The sequence below is a fragment of the Gambusia affinis genome, linkage group LG13 (genome assembly GCF_019740435.1).
Source record: "Gambusia affinis linkage group LG13, SWU_Gaff_1.0, whole genome shotgun sequence".
NCBI lineage: Eukaryota > Metazoa > Chordata > Actinopteri > Cyprinodontiformes > Poeciliidae > Gambusia > Gambusia affinis.
The window spans coordinates 12,846,495-12,872,535 of record NC_057880.1 but is presented as its reverse complement, the minus strand read 5'-3'; the positions used below and the strand labels follow the sequence as shown (position 1 = coordinate 12,872,535).

Sequence of the window (26,041 nt, the reverse complement as noted above, 5' to 3'; positions counted from 1 at the left end):
TATAAAGGCTAAAACTGTGAGGATTTTACACTAATTGATCATGAAGGACGTTCATTCTCTCGCTCTGCTAATTTAAAAAAATGAAAAACAGGACCTCCTCCATGGATGAAAAGCCACTATCTCAGTAATTGGAAAAATAGGAGCACTATCCTTGATGAGAAATCAACGCAATATTAACCCCTCCCCTTCCCGCGCCAGCCGAATTCTCAGGGCACTGTTGCGTTTGTATGCGTGGGAGACGATCATCACTTGATGTCCATAAAGCAAGATATAACCCTTTAATTTATGACTGATCAATACAGGCTCTTCTTTGCGACGTGCGTCACAAGCGTGAAATAAAGACCCAAAGGCGCAGTTTAGCAGCCAAAGCAGTGTAAGGGACCGCTTCAGCTCCTGGAACATTTTCTATTTCTTTATTCATTTTTTTTTAAAGAAGAAGAAGAAGAAGGGGGGAAAAACCGTCGTCGCGATCTCGCAGCTCCTCTGTCCATCTTTATTATTAGCGCTTGGCTCCGCCCTCCTACCTGTAAATCTCCCCCCGCTCTCCTCTCCTCTGGAGCGGATCTGACGGACTCGCTCAGCTGGCCGCTCCGTGCCAGGGCTGCAGGGGGACCGAATGGAGGCAACGACATCCACCCGAGCGGCGCGCCAGTCCTCTCCTTAACGCAGAATCGACAACCCAAACCGCCTGTTTGAATATGTAGTCTTCTGACCTGCGTTTATTTTGTTCCCCCCACCCCTCAACCTTTAGGACTGAATTACACGCAAAGCGTTTCCAGCCAACTGAAGGAGAGTTCAAATCGATTCTTCATCCGCTGATCGACAGGATTCCTGAATGGAAGACGGCTAGAGAAGGAGCACAGCCGGGAACATTTTTTTTATATTGTTTTTTTCTTTTTCTTTCTTTTTTTTTTAAATCCTCTACTGTTTGTGTGTCTGCATTATCAGAAAAAAAAGCAACAGCAGCCTCGGCGGCTGCAAACGACGCCGTCCCTGTCACGGCATATGGCGTGAAAGGGGCAGAAAAGCCCTTCAGAATGAGAAGCGCCTAAGATTCGTCGTTATTATTGCGGATTTAAATGCCTCACTCCAAGGGGCCACCGAGGCGCTATTTTGGTCTCCTTTGCGTGCGCGGCGCCTGACACTGACATTAATAATAAACAATTTTCTTGCTTTAGAAACTGTATATTTATGAAGATAATCTGGTGGGGCTGTCAAAATCTAGTGCAAAAATAAAAGGGGTTGAGGGGGTGTATATATATTTTTTGTTTGTTTCTATCTGTTTTTTAAAGCAATATGGCTGGTGAGTGGGGCTGGGGACGCTGGCACAGGCTCTCCAAGGCTCCTCAATGCTAGCCGAGGCACATGGCACGGATCCCCATGGAAGCGACAGCTCTATGAGGACAAACAGCATCGATAATAACAACAATCCGGACTCTTCGATCTTAATATCCAAGATGGAAGGCGTTGTCATCCCCTACACGTCTGAGGTGCCATGCGACGATTATGGACAGCGCATGTGGTGGGCATTCCTCGCCTCCTCCATGGTGACGTTTTTCGGGGGTCTCTTCATCATCCTGCTATGGAGGACCCTGAAGTATCTGTGGACTGTCTGCTGCCACTGCAACATAAAAAATAAGGTAATGGCTGGAAACTGTGTGAGCAGTCATATTCACGCAGAAGCACTGATGCAACATGCTGTGGGAGTCAGAATGGGATTGTTTTTTTGTTTTTTTTATTTGTGTTTTTTTTATGTATCAAATGGTTTTTGGTGTTATTTCGGATAATATAAAGACACATAAGGCGCCTTTTGCAGTTGTGAACACACCGTGGTTGTTGTTTTCCTTGGGCTCTTTACTCCCACTCTGACATGAAGGGGGTGATATTGCGTGAGGGCTATGGGTGGAATAAGAGCAGAGGGATTCCTTCATTTTATTTTGCACTAGCAGAGGCGGCTCAAGGTTATAGGAGCCCCTAGGGAGAACTACCTTTTTTATTTATTTATTTTTTTCAGGTTCATTTTTATACAGAGGTTTTCTCAGGTCAGAGGACAACATGTTGCTCACTGATCTGTGCATGCTTTGAAGCTGGAAATTAAAAAGTAAGAATAAAATAAACCATATTACATAGAACTTGTTGTTTTTATCATAGCAGAATACAAATTTGGCTCTTCCAGATTTAAAAATAGAAAACATACTCATTTTCGCATCTTTTTTAACGCCTAAAATTATGCTAGTGAACTATATGTTATGCAAAAAGTATTTGCCCATATCAGGTTCCTTCTGTTTTTGTAATTCCATCAAAAATTTTCAGGTCTCCTTTGAGATTATTTTAGCTGAGAGCAGAATTTATTGTTCAATCAGTTATAACAAATATTTTATTATTACGCTACATATCTGTGAGTAATCAGGTCCAAGTGTCCTTTGTGAAATTCAAAAAGAAAAATGTGGTTATTCACAGTTACATCAGTTAAATCCTGCGCCATTAAAATAAAAACAGAGTGCGCGGAAAGTCTCAAATCATTTGTAAGCTAATTTGTTACTAGATGCTAATTAATTCATGATTATTTCTAAAGTACATTTGTGATGAAACTGACCAAACTATTTTAAGACTTATTTTGGCAGATTTTTATTTATTTATTTTTCTTAATTTGTAAAATTAAAAGGCTAAATTCAAAAATGATATTTTCATAGATATCAGCTGGTTAATATAGCTGGTGTCACTGATTGTGTTTTCTAGTTGCGGACACAATTATTCATTTATTATTTATACCATATTTTGTTCTATACAACACACTCATTTTGAATACAACCCCATTTATGACAGGAGTATAGAATACATTTGATATTCTTTTCAGGCTACCTTTGCTTGGCTGCTTTACATTCTGTTGTATTTGTAAAGATGTGTCATCACTTGTTTGAGATCTGTGATTGTCGGTTGAAAAGCCTTTCAATTCAGATCTTTTTTTTTAGTCCCCACTGTGGTTGTTGTATGGGTGCAGACCGACTGATGTTAATATTATTCGGGAATTGGTTCCCGGTTTCCTGAAAGTGCCCTGATTGTGCCACAAATGATTGTGCCACTGGAGCAAAGTGCCACATTGCTCCAGTCACAGAAGCTGTGGTGGTTGCCGTACAAGAGGTCTTTCCCCAAAACCTTCAATTTCTGTGCACCAACTCCCTCTTTAATGCTTTTCACATGGCTGGAATGCGTTCTACCTTAAATGTCGGCATAGTGCTGAAGGTAAATTGTGAGCTGGAGTAATGTAGAAATAGGATAATAAGGCAGAATGCCTGTTATGCTGCCTGCTTGGGGTGGATGAATCATAGCTGATTCACATTTAGTTCATGAGTGACTCATACTCTTGCGTGTAGTGAGAGTGGTCCCCCTGGATGGATCGAGGAGCTGTTGAATGGTGATGGTGTGAAATGTGTATTTAAAAAAAAATATTATTTAGAACAAAAAAAAGTAATGATAACTGATTAAATGAAGCCTGGTGGGGAAAAAAAATATTTAAAACTTGTGTCCTTGTTGCATCCTGTCTGCGTCCTTCATGCTATGTGTTCTTGACCTTTTCCTGTCGCTTTCGTTGAAATAATGAGCTGGGAGTAGAGCATCTTTGTCAAACAATAATTTTTAAAAAAATCACCTTTTCTCTTAAACCTGGCTTAGTAGTAACTGATGCACATTTTTGTCTTGGTTTGGTTTACTGGTTGTTTTGAGTTCTATTTAATGCCCATATGTACTTTTACTACTGCTGCTTCAAAATAAGGTCCAGGTTTGATATTGGGCATTATTATTATCCATCAGTTTGATTAAAAGAAGTACTCTTCTGCATAATGTACGAAGTGTTTCAGTATGCAAACCTGAACTATAATTCTGTTGCTGGTAACGCTGGTCAAAGGTTTAGTCTAATGAAGGGAGCAGAACATAATTTTTATAAGTTTTAAAACAATGTGCTGTATTATTGCTGACACGTCATTGACCCGAGGAACTTTTCAATAACCTTTACTCAAATTCAAAGAAATAGGAAAATAAGTAGAACCGCAAATCCTATATGACCCTCATAAAAAGGTCATCTTTAAAGTTTGATCAATATCCAGCATACAAAAGCTGGATATATTTTCAAAAACCTAAAGCATCAAGATTCTTTATATTTTTTGACAAAAGGAGATAATTTGTAACTGTCTTTCTGCAGCAGAGATACAATGCAAGTATTTATTAAAACAAACTGCATCTTCTTCAAATATTTAAAACACCTTTTATTTCTAATGAAAGGCTACAAAAGATGCACTCAGCCCTGGAGCTGCAGGTTGCAACTTTCTCCTAAACTCATTGGAAGCTTTCATAGAGGAGTTGAATCTGTTATAACTGCAAAGAATGGACTCACTTCATGTCAAACCTCATGAATATATAAATATGAACAGGATGTCATTGAAGCTCACCTGTCTCGGAGTAGACAAGAGAATATTTTTAGCAGTGTACCTACTGTATTACGATATACATATTTCAGAAACAAATTTGCAACTGTCTTTTAATATTGCCAAAGTGACATAAGTTAATGCCACAAGATAAAAAAATAACAGCAAGAATTCCCGGGTCCCAATTCCTGCCTGGGATCTTGCGTGTTTGAATTCTCTCCGGGTACTCTGAGTTGGCTACTCAGTGACCCTGAGGTATGAGTGTGTGTATGCATAGTTGTTTGCCCTGTGATTCTTGGTGTTGCCCAGTAATGAACTGGTGACCCAGTCAGAGTGCATCTACTGCTGTCCCAATGACTCCTGGAGATTTGCACCAGTCTCCCCATGACTCTGCAAGGATGACCGGATGAGTAGGTGGATGGACAAATGCATTACTCAAAACACAGTGGCATCTATTAACTGAGGCTTTCATGATGAGTCCACCAAGGGATCTGCAGTGCTGAACAAAACATTCACAAATATTTATATCTCATTCAAACCTTTCCTTTACTCCATAAAACTAGCTCTGCACTGTGTACTATTTATATCACTGCTTGACTGTCCTCTCACTGTCATGTTGCTACATTTTTAGACTTTGTCGTCAAAAACTGCATTAAACTATATGTCACCCTTCAGACTTTTCACTATCTTGCTCGTAACGTGATGAAAACGAGTCATGCAGATATAATTAGGGATCCATCTTGTGGCTGCTGGTGGGTATCTGGTTGTCTCTTGTAAATGAGGAGGAAACTGATAAAAACAACTGCTTGTTCTTGTTGGTTTCCCCCTATGTGTTTGTATGGAAGGCAGGGTCATCCTGTTAGGTGACTTTGGACGGCTTGACACTTGGCTACAGTGGGAAAAGGCTTGTTAGGAGCATTAAGACGGGTGAAACTGGATCCCTGTTCAGCTGACTGGTACAGCCGGTGAAGTTGGCAAGTGTCTCATACAGGATGCATAGTTGGCCTGGGGCCGTGGCCGCCTCTCTGCGCCGTTACTGGGAACCTGGACTCAGAAGCGAGGAAACGGAGGTGGGAGCTCCGAGGGAGAGAGGGGAGTTGTGGATGTGGAATTGGCGGGTGAGAGGACGATGAAAGGTTTTCAGAGCAGTGTCCCCTGCCTGGATTCAGTCAATGACACACAGCTGCTTCCTAGTTCTTTATAATGGCCTTCATCTCTATTAGGATTATAAGCACATGGCGGAGCGATCATGCAGAAAGTAGGAAAGGTTGTTGCAAAGTGAAATGTGCTTTTAGTTCTTGGAATCGGGACAGTTTAACCTCAGAGAATAAAACTTAAAAGGTGCTACCATCTTATTACTGCAACACTAAGTGCCGTAGGAGAAATTTCTGGCTCTATGTAAAACTGAATTGTTTTATTTCAGAAAGAGAGAAAGGAAGGGAAAAGACTGATTTTACAGCAATAGGTGCACCTAGAATGATTGTAAAATAAAAATCGCCACAAGAAAAATCGAGTAAGTGAGTGAGTTGCTTCACTACGCCTAGATGCTGTTTTAAACCACACATCGGCCACATGTGTAATCTGATTCACCGTTATTCCCCAGCCAGCGCTCATCCTCAGGTTTCCTGGGTAAGCTACAATATTGCAGTGTCCACACTGCAGCCAGAGACGACTCATTCTGAATGAACACTGGAGGAAGTCATTCTGTAAACATTGTGTTAATAAATTGTAAATGAATATGATGGAGTTTATTTTCAGTCTTTATTCCAATTCCTAGTGCTCCCCTGCTTGAGATTTAGAGATCCTCTCTGAATCCTGCCCCCTCCGTGAGGGTTTTTATGTGATGCCTCTCTGTTATTTGAGTGGGAAGGAGCATAGAGACCCAGTTACAGTTTCCTCAAAGTCCCATTATGAGTGGCACCGTCATGTTCTACCCATAAAGTGAATGAAAAAACTGAAACATTGCATATTATGCAACACATTATTCAAAATGCTAAAATGAATAAAGTGAATTGGCACATGTTGCCTTTTGCAATGTAATATCTGGAATGTAACATAACTACTGAGCAACTGGTTTTAAGATAACCAGATGAATAAATTAATCACTTACTGTAGGGAAATTTGTGTTGTGATTTGGGGAGCAAAGTTTATTCTCAAAGATGACAATCCCCAAACCCATCAGAGGTTTCCTCCAGAACTTTGGAGTGGAGAGGATTGAATGGCCGCCCTGTTGCCCTTACCTCAACCCTACTAAACACACGAGGGATCAGATGAGATGTGCAACTTCTACCAGAGCGACTAATGCAACCACACTTGTCGATCTGCAACAAATGCTGGTTGAAGGGCATAATGTCATCTTGTAGCCGTGCATGACGGAGCTCATCAGCAGAAGGAGCATTTCCAGGTTGTTATGGTTGTACTTCGTTCTCACACGCTACTGAAACCCCTGTTTAATTGAACAAACTGTTTAATTACCAAAATGCCTTGTTTCTTCAATTTGTATTTTTTTTTCCATTACGAGAGATGACGCCAAACAAGAGTCAATAGTCAGTTTAGCATTGCAATTTTTTCATTGCCCACTCAATATACAAATGCATTTTTGTTAGAAATGTGGCTCTATTTAAAAGAGACTTAAACAAACTTCCTTACAATAAGAAGTGTTGCTAAGATGGATTGTTAAAGAAACAAAAATGGTAGACAAAACACAGAATTTCTTGCTTTTTGTACTCTGTAGAAGATAATTGCATTGTTCCATGTTGTATTGTAAGTTTTTGGTTCTAGTGGCTTTTAATCACATTAACCAGACAGGAAATGAGTTACAGTAGAACGTGGGAAGACTCTCAGCGAATTGTGCAGGATACATCTATGTCAGAATAATGGTCATCTATGATCTGCCTCTTTTGCCGCTGAGCCATGCAGCTTCCGCTTGTCCCTTTATGATTTTGGCTTGAGTTTAAACTAATATTCTATCCCCATAAACATCTTGATTTGGCAGTTTTAAAATACTCTACATCTGTGACTTTGTAATAAGAAGAGGCAACAATGAACTGTTCACACTGTCTGAACCACAACAGTGTCACCAAGACATGGACAGACCACACATCTGCTGTATAAGTCAGAAAGGACATTTTCAATCCAAACATGGCTCTGCTTTCTCTACAACCCCTTTGAGGGTGCATCACATAGTGTCTTTGTGCACTTAAGAGCCACCAGCTGCCAGAATTGTAAAGCAGTTCCTGTCCAAACAGAAGAGGAACCGTGATGGAGATGTGCTTTTGGCTGTGCCTGAACAGATTTACTTACTATTCAGGTTGACATGGTAATACTTGGGTATGTTCTCCGCATATCACATTAAAGCAAACCATTTTTTTCCCCCCCAGGTCAGTAGTTTTTGCTGTTTTGAGGACTACAGGGATGCTCACTTGTTTCGAAAATCGCAATTATTTAAATGTGGTGTTGACACAGTGTGAAAGAGAATGAGCAGATTTTCAAGACAATGAGACAATTTTCTTGTTTCCACCACTGTAGCTTCCTCTTTGCATACACATTTGAGTCTCTTTAGTTTCAGCATTTGTAGTTCTTTGACTGAGATTTAACTTCAGGACCTGCATTTTATGAATTTTTTTTTTTTAACTTTTAAAGAGTGAAAACAGCCCTAGTAATTTTGTAAATTTAAACTTATGTAGTAAGTACCTATTGTATGCAGTTTGGGTCTTAGAATTTATGTGTGCTCACTGATTACGTACATTGGGCATCTGGGCCCCGTTTTTCTCTCTTTCTGTGTGAGCTAGTGGTTTAGAAGTCTGCCTCATGGTTGTTTCTAATGAAATACAGCAGCCTTGGTGATCTTTAAATCATCTCTGGGCATTTTTCATAAAGGAAGATTGTTATTGATTTCTATGCTCTAAGGCCTGGCTTACATTGCAGTGAAATTAATCAAACCCAGTCCAGCGTCTGCTACATTTGTGGTTCTCGGTGTAGCCTGAGCGTAGCTGAATGTATGGCCTGGGTCTTCCCTTCAAGTAAAATGGACCATGGAAGGAGAGAGGAGATATTGTGAGTCTGTGTGTTCCCTTATGCTTGGCAACAAACCAGCTGAATGTTGGCAGAGCAGCACACTCCCCTCCACCGTCAGCTGTCCCTCTCACTAACCACACCCTGACTTGGCCCAGCTCACCCACTTCATCTCACACAAGTTTTTTGAATTCCAGATGTAATTGAAGAAATTAAATGCTAATCCCATTAGGACACTGACATAACTAAACTTGCGATTGCATTTACATTTATAGGTCTGAATAGGTGGATTACTACAGTGCCTCCCAAAAGCATGCATGCCTTTTTAAATTTCAATGCCCATAAAATATGGCAAGACTTGAAAATGAATGTCCACCCTCATGTCATCCAGCTTAGCTGAAACAATGAACCTTTATGGAGGTCGGATGGAAAACAATCATTTTGCATGAGTTTAAAATTGCTCCCCAAGCTGCGACACAAACACTGAAACATTGTTATTGTGGTGCAATCTTCTCGCTGTGACCCCGATGCTCAGTTGGATAATAGATGTGTTTCAAAGCTAGAGCACAGAGGTTCAAGCTACTTGTAAGGTTAAATTCAGACTAAATCCACATCTGTTCACTGTCTTAAACTTGGCTGAAATATCTTCTAAGCTTTCATTTGTAAGCAAAATTCAACGTTAGCTGTTTAGCCGTAATGTCTACAATTGTAAGCTTATTGTTTTAAAAAATAAAGTGCACCCTTGCCAGAATGGACAGGTTGACATTTGACTAGTTTTTAAGCTACAGAAGGAAAACATTTTTTTGTGGAATGAGGATCAGCACAAACGGATACTGTGAAGTAAAATTTAAAGTAAAATACAAGGTGCAAAATTAAATGTATAAAATGCCAATAATAAAAACAGAGCATTTTTTATGAACGTCTAAAAATACCGTACCATGCAACTTTTGCAAAAGCCTGCTGAGTAACAAGAGACTTATTTGAGTCCATCAATGTTGTCAAATCTCTCCTTTCTTTCCATCTATTTTCTCCTAATCTCTGCCTTTAAATTCCAACCAGATTAAATAATAGACCCTAATCTTTAGAATCACAGTGGAAAAAACCGGAGCTCCTCCAAACCTTTTAAATTCAGCACCTCTGATTGACTTTCTTTTCTCATACTCCTAATGTGGAACGTGTGACTCATGAGTTTTATCCAGCACTGATCCTCTTTTTTTTTTTTTTTCCTGCACCCTAATCCTTAATTTTCTGGGTGTGATCTGAATGCCATCTAGGGGCGACTGGAGTAGGCCACGTTGATGCACGTTAATCCACAGACGAGCAGAACCTACTTTGTTTATCACATGAGTCACATCCCCGCCCTAACACTTCCCAAACGGTGCTCTTCCGTTGTTTGTCATGTTACGTCTTCCTCAGACACTGACTGGACTTTTTAAAGGACAGCTATTCCATGGATGTGTGTTCAGTTGCATATTTCTAACCAATATCCAGCTTAACTAGTATTAACAGCATCATAATCAGATACATTTGTGTTTATGGTTATGGCTCAATGTCAGATTAGTAGAAGTTGATGGATGGATGAATGAATGTTTTGTAAGGTTATGCTTAATTTAATTTAAAGTGTTTGGAAAGTTGACCGAAACATCTTATGGAGAGCGACGCAATGAAAAATGATCAGCTGGTTTCCAGAAAACTGCATTAAAGTGTTTTGAGTTCTCAGTTAAGGGTTTTTAAATACTCTTTTAAAGTTTTCTCTTCAACTCTGTTCATATTAAGACAAGTAGTCACGTTATAATTCTGTCTTTTACAGAAGACATCCTGGCTTTTCATGCTGTGGCACGGTCTCTCAGCTCATGCACTGCCCTCCAACTAATAGTTAGTGGAGCTGATTATCAGGCAGAGCCAGACATCTCTTAGTCTCCTCCCCCCTCCAGCTTTCTTCCAGTTCCTTTAACCCACCGCCCACCCTGAGAGATCTGCGCTGCTACACAGACATCAAAACGCAGTTAACGGTTTAATTGAAGCTTTGAGCTGTGTGCAGTGATGCACACAGAGAGTGTGTAGAGGACATGGCAGTGACCTTCAGTGATCCCCAGCAGAGGCAATATTTCTGGTTTTTATTTGGGACTCAGATTCTCTCTTGGCAACTTTAGTGAAAATAAAATCTTGTGGGCGAGCAAATAAACCCACTGCTCCCCACAAAAAACAACCTGTGTTATCAGGGAGGGTTCTGAATGTGTTAAAATTACATGTCAGCACCACAACCGCCTCCCTTAGCAACTGGTCCCAATTAACCTCAGAGGGGGCCAGACTAATATGCTAATTGTCCTTCTCCTAGTGGGCTAAAAGCAGGCTCAGGTTTCGCTGGCCTTCATAGCATGTATGCTACAATGCTAGTACCGCAGCTCATGTGGCAGCACTCCAGTCGGTGCATAAAATGGTATGTTACAGAGCGCAACACAAAAGTCTAAATGACAACAAAAGATGAGCATTATCGAGGCTTATTTAGGTTACCTTATGGCTTCTTCTGGGTTTTTCGGGGTGGCTGCACAGAATGAATAGCCCTGCTGTCAATTACTACCTTGTTTTTGATGCTCGCAAAAGTGAAATCCCAGAAGGCTTCACCCGACTCAGGTTTCTCGCACTGCCCGGCACAGTTCTGAATGCTGTGAAATGGATCTTAACGCGAACAAAGCGAGACGGAGCGTTTTCTGAGCAGCACGAGCGTTGTAAAACGATGCTTCTGCAGCTGAGCTTCCAATGACAACATGTGTAGACATGATTTTTACAGAATGATGCACAGAGAGTATGGGTTCATTGCTGGATGCCTCATTAAAGATGGATAACAGTGCCAAGGTGCCATGTGGCTCTGTAGCAGACTATTCAACTAAGTTAAAATATCCTTTTGTAACTGATTCATAGAGGAGGGTTAGGCGAGATTTCCACTTCGGAAAATATTTATTTGCAATGTTACTTTTATGTCAATGTATAATATTACCAGTGTTTGTAGTGGACTACTTGGAGTCCTGGCAAAATTGTGTATTCTTTATTATTTTTTTTCTGTTGTGTGTTTTTTTTTTTTGTTGCGTATAGATTTTGTAGACTCTACTGCAAATTAATTGTCCCTCAGGGACAATAAAGAATTTCAATACAATTATAAGATGAAAAGCTAAACAGAGAATAGTTTTTATGACTGCACACATCTTGGTCAATGTGCTTTTGTAATATATTTTGAACTCCTGCACATAAATAATCTGCACAATGATACAACAAGCTGTTAGAGTTTAACCAATAAAAGAAGTGCAATTGTTGGTGTTTTTTATGCATGTGTGTATCGGTGAATAATTTTGTACATTATGTCCAAAATTCCAACAATTGAGAAATTAATTTTTACTCATAGCTTAAAGTCCAAATTAAATTTATTAATTTAATTGTTGACAAATGTTTACATGTAATTAAACACACTATCCTGCTGTTAATTTATGTTTTAAGAGCTGCACAACCAATAACTCGTAACTAAAAGGATTATAGCATGTATTTAAGTTTCTTTAATCAAAAGTTGTATCCCACAATAAGTAAAAGATACATTTTCAGAGTTGTAGTCATTGGGGCAGTAAAATCAAGTTCATTAGACACAATCAAGTTCATTAGACACAAACTGATGTCGGGTGAATTCTTTAACAAAATCTGCTTAGATATAAACATAATGTTTGTTTCCATTTTTGTAGTTTTATGTATTGTATCCAGCATTTTAGATGATAATATGGAGGTGGTTTGACTCTGTGGTGTCATTATTTGTCAAAGAAATGCATCTAATTATAGTTACTACTGCATGCTCAGTAATTACGAGGCTGACGCTTCTGATTCTCCTCCTCGGATGCTGAAGTGTCCCTCAGGGAAACACTTGAGCTGAAATGGCTCCCAGTAAGTAAACCAGCTTCTTGTGTGGAAGCTCTGTAAATGATTAAATAAAGTGCAATTTCTTTGTCTATTAAAGGAGAGAACGCAACTAATCCTGACAAAGCAGCCGTTTTATCCATGGTTTTCTGAACCATATCTGTCAAGATTCCTACTTTGTATGTTTCTGGATTGTTTGCAGTCCTTGGTGTAATGTGTGTGTCCAACTCTAAGGTTCCCCAGGGGAGCAGCAGGGATTAGCTGATATATTCAGATGGTGTAACTCTATCAGAAGTTCTCATCTAGTGTTGTGGAATTTGTTGGCTGCAGTGTCATGCAGCCGTTGTACTCCATCGCAGTATTTTGGGAGCATCTAACGTTTACATGGCCACCAGTCCCAGGTATTCACTGTAAGTGGAAGAATTTTCAGCACCATGGAGAGCTCTGGAGAGAGAAACTGGGAAAAACTTCTCCTCCAAATCCATGATTGCTGATGTCTGTTCTGTAATGTATATTAAGAAGCATCTTTCTTTTTTTAATGTTTTTTCCTCTTTATTTGAGAGTGGTCAGACAGGAAAACCGGTTATGAGAACTGGGGAAGACATTTGGCCAAGGTTATCAAAACCTGAACCCATGACGGCTGTGTTGAGGACTAAGGCCTCTGTAAACACCAAATCTGCTACGCCTTTGATAGAGGTAGTAGGAAGATGGTAGTAGATTGCTCCTCTTTGGCATTAAATGTATATACTTGAATAAGCCAATGTGTTTACAGACCGGAAAAGTGACTTTTAGTTTTAAATGCATTCAATAATAAGCATTTTTTGTCCTGATTTGGCCTGCCCATCATTACTCTGAGTGATTCAAAGAAAACATGCTGATAATGGGGTAACTGATTAATATGACAGTAACTTGAATTTATTGAATCTTACAGAAAACATAATTTGGAATAAAAGGGTTATAGAACAAATTATTAAATTAAAACTGAAGCTGCTCTGGTGGATATGTTTAACCTCTGGTTTTTGAGATCTGTTTACAGGCTTTCCTTAAATCAAAAGGTATTTTGTGTTGTTTTTTTTTGTACAAAACTTCATACATTAGATTTACCTTTCAAAACTTGCTTGCCATGATGAACCGTAGTTACATTCTTGGATGCTTGACAAGTGAAAGGATTTACAGTTTGTGAATGCAGGGTAAAAAGAGAAGTTATCCCCTTAAGAACATTTACTCAGCAAATTTAACAGATATGCTTATTAGATCATGCATATTACATCAGATTAAGTGCAGAGCTGACATTTTGCCTAAGGGGCGAAACCATGAGTGTTTGGAATTGACAGATTTTATACATTTTGGGGGCATATTTCCATAAAAATATTATGGATAACTCATGGAAGAACAAAACTCCCTCTACATAACTCATCTCTGGTAAATGGATTGAACTTATATAGCGCTTTCCAGTCATTTTGACCAGTCAAAGCGCTTTACACTAGAGTCACATTCACCCAGTTGCACTCACAAACACACATTTATACACCGATATGCAGATCAGTAGGCAATTTGGGGTTAAGTGCCTTGCCCAGAGGCACATCGACATGTGGCAGGAGGAAGCTGGAATCGAACCTACAACCTTCCGATCACAAGACGACTTGAGTAGAGCCACAGTCGCTCTATGGCAGAGACATTTAAAACATTGGACATATTTTTAAATGTCTGACGGTTGATCCAAATGGCTGTTTTTATAAAGATTTTGTAGGATCTGGTGAAATTAAAGTGTTATGTTGGTGTGTTGAATCAGGAACACGCCTAACATAGAGGGCACAGGTCATCAGGTACTGTACTCTGTTTTAGGATTGCATTATAAGTTTCTTCTCCGATCACAACTTCGTATATTTAAATTCTTAAAAAGAATGCTTATTAAAATTTTCAGGAGTGAATAATAAATGCTCAAACAAGTAGCAGCTCTATAAAATATGCATCCAATGGGCACGACATGTTAGACCAAAACTCCATTTCAAGCCAGATATCAAAAATACTGAAAAATATCCTAATCTCAGGAGGAAGCAGCTCCAGTGGGTTGACGGATTTGCAACAAAATGACAGCAACATTCTGAGATCGTTGGTGGGCGTGAGATTGATGAGAACCGTTCAGATTTCGGGGGTTTTCTTTCTTCTCTGAAGTCAGATGTTTGTTGAAAATGCTGCATTATTACAAAATGGTGCCTAGAATTCGGCTTGGTAAAGAGTAGCTACAGGGTTTATTCATCTTGATCTCTATATTTGAATTTAATTTTATAGGATGTAAAAACAGTTGTAGGGTTAAAAAAAACCCCCAAAACACTAGAACTGCTGGATGTGACATTTCCAATATGACATACTACTGCATTAATGGAAGGAATTGAAGAAGTTGGTTCATGTCGTAGTTTTCAAATTAATTTGCAGTCTCTAACTTGATTGATGCGGTGGAATACACTTTAGACTTTATTGCTTCTATGCATTAATAATGTTCTGGTTAAGTAAATGATTGCAGTGATCAGTCCTTAAGGATTCATGCTAATACTCTCTCTGGGTGTGTCTGGATGGTGTTGCTGCCCCCTGCTCTAATCTCTATGCAGGAGGCAATTAAGATTCACAGTCTATCTGTCTCAAGTGAACGTGAGTAACGAGAACTCTGGTGAATTATCAGAGCCGCGGTGTAAGCAGTCTGCTTCATTTGTTCCATTTATTGTCTGTGTAGCTGTTATTTTTTTTCCCCTCTGTTTTTGCACACGCTTACTTTTTATTTTTTTCAACTTTTATTCTGTCAATTTTCATCCACCATTGACCTTCATGTCTCCCATCTTGTTTACCCAAAAGAGCTACGCTGAGTGATTTATTTATTTTTTTATTTTTTGTGAGTGCTGGACGAAACTGGTTTGTGTCGCAAAGCTTTCATTCTGCAATTCGTCTTCTCTCAAAGAAGAAGTAAACTCAAAGGGATACTGTGAAAAACCAGTAATCGACTGGTTGTCTGAAGCCTAACAAGAAAAGGGTGAAGGAGAGGTGGATGGGTAGCAAGAAAAGATTAAGCACCAAGTGTTTATGAGCACATTGAGTTTGTCTTCATGGTGATATTGCTTCAGGTTACAGACCTCTGCTCAGAGGTGTGACCAGAAGGAACCCATCCCGTGTCTCAGAAAGGGTCGGGGTCAAAGTTGACAAGGATTGCTGGGGAGAATTAGCCGTTGCACAGTCTCATGTAACAGTGCAGTGACCAGAAGAGACAGACGAAGGCTTTTGAAGTAAAACCTGGTTTTGTAAGCTCCACTGCTGCTCCGTCCTGTTTCTGCAGGACCAGACTCGGTCTGCTTGTGCGGCTACTCTGTAATTACTTTACAACACACGCTCTGGCCATCACGGCCACGCTCCCTGTCAATCAGAGCATCTCGTTTTTCGCGAGGTGTTAGAAATACAAGGTCTATCTGATTTTAAAAATGCATGCTAGGCAATAAGAACAAAGACACTTGAGTCTGGAAATACAGCTCTTAGTTATAAATAGATAAAGAGGATCTGTCTTAGCCTCGCTCCGGCTCCCAGAGTCATTTCTACATTCTGTTCAAACACCTAAAGGAGTTTTTTTTTCTTTTTTTGTTAAACCGTTTCTTCAAATTACAGTGGGGGGAAAAAAAAACCTTTTGATCAAACGAATAATTAAATCAACCCTGACGTTTTGAAAATATATTTTTATTTATTTATTTTTTTTTTTGGGGGGGACACATTTTAAGTAGAATGAAATACAGAAGCAAGAGGAAGCCAGCGGGTAAAATGGCAGCGGCTGTGATATGTAGAGATTGCAATGCATAATGTGATTTACTGCTTTCTCAAGGTCTGCTTCAGTCCTACTGTTTCTCTTCACAAATACAACATACACACACACACTTGCAGAGTATTAGCAGCATTAGGAGTCTGACATTTAAGTCAGTGTATGCCACACAGGCGGTGGTTTGCTTCACTGTGCAACAGCTTTGTCACAGCGCTTAGATGTAGTAACTGCTAGGAAAGACACATAAATAAGTTTCTTACATTTGTACATTTGCTCATCTCATCTTTATATTGGGCATTGAATATAAAGAAACAGCATCCACCTTGAAGAATAGAAATGGGTATTGAAAGTCACCGCTTGAAAAGGGTTTTCCTCTCAGCCAGCTCAGTTAACTGTGCAGAAACCAGTGCAAATGCTGGGAAGAGTTGTCTTAGGGCTAGTTTAGAAAGACCAGGAATGAATGATCTAAATGTTATCTAATGTTACTTATCTCACTAGCTTAATCTTTCATGACGCTTCACAAGTAAGAGTGCATATTCACGCATACACTGTGTCACTTATACTGTATATAGTGTTACGTATTGTCAGTTTGAATTACGTTAGTAGTGAAGTATGGTACTTCCTGTAGCCTGTAGGCTGCTTTTTGCTGTAAAGCCTGAACTGCTTTTGAACTCCTGGAGGCCCGTGACCTCCTCACGACGAGTTCATGTCAGAGCAGGGGTCACTAATTGTAACGCTTCGAGAAATAGTACCATGCAGTGTGAGCGATCTCATTCTGCAGGAGCCAATAGTTAAACTCCTTTCAACTGGGGCTGTTTTGAGCACTGTCTTTAAAAGTGCTCCTATGACAGTGATTATTGTATATAATCATTGCGTGTGGAATATAATCAATGGCGTGTTGTTTTGCTTGGACACAGATTTTGCAGCTTCATTGTTGATGGAGGGGAACCATAGTTGGGTTCTCTACCTTAATGCTGTATTTCTCAATCAATAACAAGACCTTAAGATCTAATCCACATCTACAAAGGAAGCATGCACTGCACTCGTATTCGTCAATAATATTTACTTTTGCCTTTGTTCACAGTAGAATGTAATTAAAATATACTTGTTGTAATTTAAGGAAAAAGAATAATGTCTTCCTGCACTGCCTTTTTTTTTCTATGTCTATTGGATTTTTTCCCTCCCCTCCAGGCTGACACTGCCAAAAAAATATATATATATCTCTGGGAACCCTGTGAACACACCATGTGGTTTTCCCCTGGAACTGCACAGCAAAACTTGGCCCTGATCCAGCTGTAACAGTAATCGACAGCTGTAGGGCATCAATGTGCTCTGATTAGTAAGAAAACTAAATACCCTCTGTGCGCCTGTAAACCTCACACAGTTTGCTCTTCAAAGTTTATATTGGATGAAATTTAAAAGCAAAAAAAAAAGGTGGCTTAAAATGAGCTATAGATGCTTCTTTGCCATTTTTTCATTATTTGCTGTTTATGATAAAATGAAAGATGCTTTCGGCTAAGATTTTCCAGCAATCTGGCATCAAAGTATATGCAGTTAAATTTCATGTTAAACTCAAAGACATAAGGTAAATAAAACTTTTGGTAGCATTTAAAGATTATGTATTCATTGTGAATATGTGTGCTGGCGCTGAGGTTCAGCGATGGTGCTTGGTTTTGTTTTTGCCGTGTTTTTTCAGACATATTGAAGTCTTGTTGGTTTGTCATTGTTCAGCATGGTTTAAAATAGACGGGGGCATTTGGAGGCAGCTCAACTGCAAGTGCAACATACTGTACATAACTGAATTAGAGTGCTGTCATCTGGTCCATTATTTGGATATTTTCCATCAGCATGTTGGTTTACAACCAGTCTCGGATTACATTACTTGTTTTTTTTTGTTTTTTAAAACCATGTAGTTCTTATAAATCTGCTCTTAAAATGTCATGAAGAATGCTAAAGACAAACTCTAAATATTTCAAGTGATACATTTAAAATTGTCAAAGTGAAGAGAGAGATCTGGCGTAAGAGGATCAGTGATGGGTGTGAGATATCTAACTTTAACCAGATTTACGTAGCTCAAAATAAACACTTTACATCTGCGGGTAATCTCTTTTGTGAAACTCATATATAGGACTTATTCTGTCTTTTACTAATCCTGATATCTGGCTAATTTCACACCTCTTTGTACAGTACGTAACAGCTGTTACCTTCTGGTGACATGAGAAATGCATTAGATTGACATGGATCAAATTTAACCCTTTGTTTCAAAGCTATTGACAGGCTGGTAGTCATCTGTGTCACCTTTTTGTTTTAACTGGTGCGTTTCTAAGCCTTTATTGGCTCCTTTTCACCCCTCAAGATAAAAGTTGCAGTACTTTAAATAGGTCAGCTTTTAAATTACCATGTGAAGCTAACATAGTGGAATCTCAGAATAGTTTATTCTGAGGATTTATATCGCTGTCACATCTTATTAAAATCATATTACTGCAGCATTATAAGAAAGGAAACACCGGCAGCATTTTTTAAAATCTTTTTGTGGTTTTCGATTGGGATGGTTGTTTGAAATGTTTAATGTAAACTAGTGCAAATTATTGTCTAGTGTCTGTGAAGGATCAGGCCTCAGGTCCTCCTTCTCACATAACGATGCCTTAAAATCTTTTCACTGAACGTCTTTAGAAATGCTGAAAGAGTTGTTTGGATGTAGTAGCTGATGGCGAAGGAGTATTTTTTTTTTGTGCTGTTATCAATTTCTGAAAATAGATTCAGTAGTACTCCAATTTATTTAAAATCAGTAAGAGGAACACCTTTTTTTATTTGCAAATATTTTACCTGTTCTACTGGATATATACATATGTATATATATATATAGCATATATTTATATACATATAAATATATATGTATATATATAGCATATATTTATATACATATAAATATATATGTATATATATAGCATATATTTATATACATATAAATATATATGTATATATATAGCATATATTTATATACATATAAATATATATGTATATATATTTATTCTAACAACAGAGCATGTTAAACCTGTGACACATCTGTAGGAGCTCTGAAGGATGTAGTGTAAGACAATATAACGTAAAAGGTCAGTATGAGCTACTGGATTCTGCTGCAGCTTCAGCACAGCCTATTTGCTGTCATTGACATTTCCTTGAGACTTGGCTGCTGTTGGTGACATTGGATGAATGCAGAAGAGTATGTCTTGTAAATCCTGGGCCATGCGGATTGAATGTGCACCAGGGTTGCACTTGGACTATTTTTCACCACCTGACAAGCTAAATGTGACATGACGATATTTTGGTATTTTGTCACTTGCATTATTAGAACACTTTTCCCTTGCAAAGGTTGCATCTTTAATTTTGATGTATTGATCAGACATGTGCAACCTTGACAATTTCATTTGGGATTTTTTTCTTTACTATTTGTAACAAATCATTAAATAACATGGTGTACTTTTAGAGACCTATTATAAGGGATGTATAAGCATTTACATTTGCAAGCTGATTATTACTCTTTTTATGTTCCTATTTCTTCCCTGATTGAGTCACTCTTCAATTGAATGACCTTAAACAGGCTGTTCATGCACAGGAACCCCCAATTATAGCTGAAATAAAGCAAATTAAATCACAAGGTTATTCTTCTACATTACCTTTAGTAAAGGCATTAAAACTATTCAGAGATGAACTAAACAAAATTAATTTAACAAATTAGGTTTAACGTTTAACTTATCAAGTTGTGCAAATTTTACAACTGTCAAAAAATAGCAGGTGTTTGCTTTGCAGCAGCTTGTGTAGGAGGAGGAAAAATTTAAATGTCAAACTGTTTCACATTGTCAAGTGGCCTTTTCCAAAGCTAATGTGGCAATTTTTCATTCCTAATCCCTCATAATATTCAGGATGAGTGAATTGGTTGTGGTACAAGGGCGTGCAAAGGTCGTGTTTACGACACTTAGGTATGCTCCATTTGAATCAAATGAAAGACATTTTCAGACTACAGGAGCTGTGATTTCAGCACAATTACCCAATAATTTAATTTTTTTTTTTTTTAAAAAGCTGGCAACACAATTTGATAAAGATTCTGTTACTGCTGCAACAACAGTTTTGTGTAACTGATGAGTCAAATCTGGAAAATATCACCAGTCAGCTTTGATCCAACGGGGAAAAATGTCAAATATCTATCAGAGTAGCAGATAAAGAAGAGTAATTTTTCAGACAAAAAAATAAAAAAATAAAATAAAATTAAAATGGATTTTGTGTTACAACAAACACAAGGAATCAAAAACTTTAAATCTTTCTGTTTTTATATGGAAAGATTTGCACGTTATAGTATAAAACTTAAATTATATAAACGGTGAATTTGATCAATTTACAGATTAAATAGAAATATTTTTTTAAGTATTACGTTGAAGTGGCTTTATGCAAACACACGCCTTGTTTCACTAGATTTAAAACCAACACCCAAATAAACTTGCTTAGTTAATGAATTCTTGATGGGGCTTTTTTTCACTATTATCTGGCTTGACACAATTACCAATTAACAGGTGACACTGACCGAATCCCTGCCGTCTCCCTGGCTTTTTTTCTCACTTAACTCTGTCTTTTGCTCCTCTCTTCCTCTGCTCCTGTCGCTCTCCAAACCTCCCCTCTTCCTCCACCACCTCCTCCTTCGAGCCTCCCCACCCACACGCTGTGTCTCAAACACCTACCGTCTGCCCGCCAGGTCTTTGTTGCTAGGCGACAAGCGGTGAGCACTGGACTGTTCTTGAAAGAGAGAAAGAGACGTTTGTCCATCATGATCTCATCGTTTTGCTGTGCCATTTTCACATAGACCTTTCTCTTTAGCGCTGCGATTCTCCTCAGCGGGGGGGGGGGGAAAGAAAAACAATTGCATTAGTTTTAACTGCGATATCAGGGGTTTATTTTTAATTTACGAAACTGAATTGAATTATCTGCCTCTCGTTTTGTTTTTGTGACTTAGCTTCTCATTAAAATCAACCTAATGTTTTCTAAACACAGAAATAAGATACTGCCTCTTGTAAAATGTAAATACACCAAGTCAAATCATGTAGGAAATCATATTGACATCCACATTTTGACTTTAATCTGAATTAGCCTGAAAACATCCTTTTACAAATGTGTTTTTATGTTCTCAGGTCTCAAAATTCCCTGATGCTTCATTCCACTTGATTAGTCCCTTGGGACTTTTACGACTTTTATTTTGACAAACGAGCCTAGTGCCGAGAGCAAAAAAAGCATTTAGAACAGTATTGATTAACAGTGGCCATTAGCTAGTGAAGTGGAAAGAGGATTTTCCTTTTTTTTTTTTTTCTTTTACTTTGAACCTTCACAGGCCATCCAGAGCTGGTTAAATAAAAGAACAAAGCCTGAGATTTAAAGATGTGAATTTTCTTACTGCTGCATGCAAGAAATCAATGTGTTGATGAAAAAAGATATGCAGAACTTACACCACTTGAACACATTTCATCTTGTTACAGCCACACTCTTTCATGTGTTTTATTGGGATTCTGGATGATAGACAAACAAAAAATGTTGGTCATAGCTATGGGAGGAAAATGACAGATTAAAAATATTTAAAAATGTAAATAAAAATTAAAAAACAACCTGGAATTTATTTGCATTCAGCTTCCATTTCCTCCGTAACCCCTAAATACAATTCAAAGCAGCCAGCTGCCTGTAAGCAGTTTTAAATATAAATTTAGCTGTTATCTGAGTTAAAAAAAAATGGAGGAGCTGCAGAGATCCATAGTTACATCTGCATAGATGTGGCCTCTGCGGAAGAGAAAAAAAAAAGAGACCATTAGTCGAAAGGGGTCCACAAGCGAACGTGGACAAGAGTATGCTTTGGTCAGATAAGACCACGGTTAAACTTTTACACCTCCATGCAAATCAATCTGTTGCAGAAAATTTTCACTGCACATCAACCTGAACCCCTCCTGTTCAGAGCTGATGAGGAGAAAGATGGAGCTAGGTACAGGGCAATCTTTGAGGAAAACGTGTTGGAGGCAAAAGCCCTGAAAATTGGTTGAAGGCCTTAATCCAATTCAGATTCTGTGGTACAACTTAAAACTTGCCCATTCAGTCTGACTGAGCTCCAGCTCTTTTGCTAAAATATATTGAGGGAAATTTTTAGCCACCAAATCTTTAAAGCTGGTAGACACACCTCAAGAGACTTCCAGCTGTATGTGTAATGTGACTGTGCTCAGTATTAGTCCAGTTTACAAATATTTACTTTTAAAAACAATTAAAATTTTGTAAAAGGGGGAAAAAAAGAGAAGAATCCCTAGATGTTCAATGTTAGTAGAGACATTTGTTAATAGATTTGCATCTGTAATTATATATATAAAAATAGATTAAATATGACAACCTTAAATATAAGTTTGATCTAATTCATAAAATCCTAGTAGAACGCTCCAAGTCTAAGCTGAGCATAATGTGCAAAAATTCAAGGTGTAAATATTTTTGCGAGACTTTTATTTTGTGTGACATTCTCTCTGTCATCCAAATTCACCCATGACATGTTTCATGTGTCCCACCCACTGACTTGTCCTTGGGTTCGAACGTTGCTGCAGTGATCAAATGCCCACTGTTTGGACAGCAGAGGAGAGCTGATTCAGTCTTCACATCATCCCATGTGAAAGCTGTTGCCAGTTCTCTACCTAACTCACCCTGACAGCGCTTATTTAATGTTTGTGCTGAATTTTCAGTGTTGTTAGAGCTCGGCGACCCAGCCCACATGAAGCCTGCAAGGGTCAAACTGCTGACTCTGGGGAGGTGGTGCTTTTCACCTCTACCTGCACACACTGGCCCTTCATCCCTCCACCCCCAACCTCACTGTGCCATCACAGGGAAATGCCTCCCTCGACCTCTGGGCGAAAGGCAATTCCTGCGATGCTGTTTGTGAGCTCCTCAAATCTCAAACCTGTTCTGGCTGCAGCGGCACTAACAGGAACAGGCGGAAACCAGAGCCAATGTGCATCTCATACTGAACACAAACAAACAGAACTCAGCTTGGAGACAGCACGGCTCTTCTGAGATGTGTGTGCGCGGCCTGTTGGTCTTTTTTTTTCTTTTTTAGATGTTTGATTTTGTAGTGGAAGGAGCTTTGATTCAGTAAAGTTGAGCATCAATGCTGTCTGGGTTGAAGACAATGCCTCAGTCCTCACCAGCAGCCCAGTTTACACTCGACTTCACATGGAGACTTAATGCTGCTCAAATACAGTCCATCGTTCCGCCACAGGCAGTGACCTTTCTTTTAAATGCACAGATTGGTTTGTTGTGCTGCCATCTTGGGTAATTGCACTGATCTACGGACACTTTAAAACATGGAGGCAAACTTGCTGCGACGTCTCAATACTTCAGCTTCCATTAATAGATCTTGTTAGTGGAGGTCAAAGTTTTCTCTATCTGAGGTTATGATGAAGAAATACAACCTTCCCTGTGGACCAAGCTGCAGGGCCATATTGTGAAGTGATAGAACACAGGCCATGATAATCCAGGGGGTGTTTCCTCTTCCTAACTGCAGGGTTAAAGCATGCACATTTTCTATGTGGGAAACTGATTTATTTTCCCCAGTGGGAGGCGTGAGATCTAAATTTAAAATGATTAAATAAGCCTAGAGTTAGAAAACCATTTGCACTTCCATTTGTTAGCCTCTGAGCTGTTTTCGAATCAAGGGCAAGTCTCAGAATCATTAGACACAGATGACTGCCCTTTTTGCTGCCTTTAACTAACACATTTCTTCTGTCCACGCCTTCAGTGTGGAACAAACTTTCTGCACCTAATTGACACATTTTAAGAAACCAGACAAGGTTGTATTTGGTTTCCAGTGAGCCAAATTAGTGGGTTTTTCAATTAACATAATTTACCCTGAATGCTGATTTTTGTTTAGACTCATGTATTTTGCTGCTGTTCTACATCAATTCAGAGGCTTAGAGTTGGTGTAAACAAATTAATTTAGCCCCCAGTGATGACTGGCATGGCTGAAAGATTTGACAGCATTATTGCTTCTGGAGAACATGAAGGTAATGAGAGCTGTCTCTCAAGCAAAGAGACCCTAATCTCCTTGGTCTCTCCTGGCTTCTTTTAATCCGGTGGAGTGGAGTGAAGTGGAAATGAGAAAATGGGTGCAAGCAAGAGAAAATGTAGCAGAACCAGAGAGACAAGCGGATAGGTATAATACAGGAGGAGAGCTGGCATAATTATCAGGTGGAATAATTAGGGATTTGTTCTCATACAACGGTGTCAAGATATCTGAAGAAACTTTTTTTAGTGCAATTAAAATGTAGTTTTTAAAATAGCTACTTTTTTAGTATAGGGGGACATTTTTTTGAACAACAGGGAGAAAGAAGTTACTAGTGTTTTCTTTGCTTATTCACAGTTTCTGTGCATTTATTCCCACATAAAATAACAGTAGTTAATTATAAGCATTGTCACCATCTCCAACAAGCAGTGATGGTACTAACTGGGTTATGTGTATGGGTTATCCAATATATGGATACTCTGAGCACACATTTGACAGTTACATTGTTTATTTTTCTTAATATCACATGGACGAAGTGCAGATAAGTGTAGATATAGAGGAAATAACTTTTTTTAATGAATAGAGAGAGAAGACGGGAAAGACGTGCAGTAAAGGACCCAGAGTCATGATTCGAACCCTGGCCCCCTGTGTCCGGGTCTAATGGCCTCCGTATTTAGTCAAACAGTTTAAAAGAAGGTCAAGTACTCCCAGTTCCTATTTTAGGTGGAGGCAGGTGGATGCTATACCTGGGAGTGGTTTTGCCCTGGCTGTCTTCCCCTACACCAAGAGGTGGGCACTCCTAGTGCTTGAGGGCCAGTGACCTGCAACTCTTAGATGGCTCCCTGGTCCAACGCACCTGAATCCAATAGTTGAATCACTATTGAATCATCTCCCAAGTGCAGTCAGGTTCTCCAGGGTCTTGCTATTGACCTCATTATTTGACTCAGGTGCGTTGAAGTAGAGATGCATCTAAAAGTTGCAGGACACTGGCCCTCGAAGACTGGAGTTTGAGACCCCTGCCCTACAGTGTTACCGACAACCAACCCCAAGCTTTAAACGGGTCAATGAACCAAGGAGAAGATTTAAAACCAGTTGCTTACCTTCACTTTGCAGCCAGGGAAGGGTATTCATGCAGGTAATGCCAAAGAAGAATATGTCTCTGTTGGGGTAATCTTTCCTGTGAGTAATGAAAGTGACTAAAGCACTTGCACGTGTTCCAGTGCTGGTATTTGAAACTGCTTTTAACAAAAGAAAAAAATAGACATGCATTTTCGACACTTGTTTACCAAAATCCTTCTGCATGGGCCATGGTGTTGCATACATGTCCATCTGTTGACTTGTAGTGCTGAAGGACCAGTTAGTCATTAATATATTATGCAAAGACTGTAGGATCATTCAGCCTCGCCCACTTCTGCGCTTTGATTATTCCATGTTGTGTGGAGCAGCTGATTCATTAAATACCAGGTGGCTCTCCTTTTGAATCCAAACAGAAGAATTAGTAAATGTTTAATATTTTGAGGAATGTGAGGACGTGTTCATGTTGTAAGTACATTATGAACCCAAACCTATTCTGCTATGTACTCAATTATTTGGCTTAAATCTTTTAGAGATATTGTGATTCATGTTTGATTTGAAATCTCTTCTCCACTCAACTGATCCTCCAACTGCCATGCTCCGTGATAAGTTCATCTCCCATTTATATTTGGATGTTGCTCTTTATAGAGCACCGTCATTGATCAGCGCAGGTTAGACAGCAGGGAGCCAATTAGGGCGATGGCTTCAATCCTTGTAGTTTTCCACTTGTGGAAAACACCTCAACGGCCTGTTGTGCACGGGATAATGGGG

At 39.1% G+C, this 26,041-nt stretch overlaps 1 protein-coding gene across 22 annotated transcripts in view; it reads left to right on the top strand.

The window, feature by feature from the left end:
- Positions 1 to 255: 255 nt before the first annotated feature.
- The window catches only part of kcnma1a (potassium large conductance calcium-activated channel, subfamily M, alpha member 1a), a 152,126-nt gene continuing 126,340 nt past the window's right edge, over positions 256 to 26,041 (top strand). For 10 of the 22 annotated variants that reach the window (XM_044137364.1, XM_044137372.1, XM_044137371.1 and 7 more), the window contains exon 1: positions 258 to 1,640. In XM_044137364.1, the coding sequence (XP_043993299.1) occupies positions 1,350 to 1,640 (291 nt within the window). In that variant the 5' untranslated portion in view covers positions 258 to 1,349. Of the gene's footprint in view, positions 1,641 to 26,041 lie in introns of all 22 variants that reach the window. The other 12 variants (XM_044137383.1, XM_044137377.1, XM_044137374.1 and 9 more) reach the window with 4 other exon arrangements.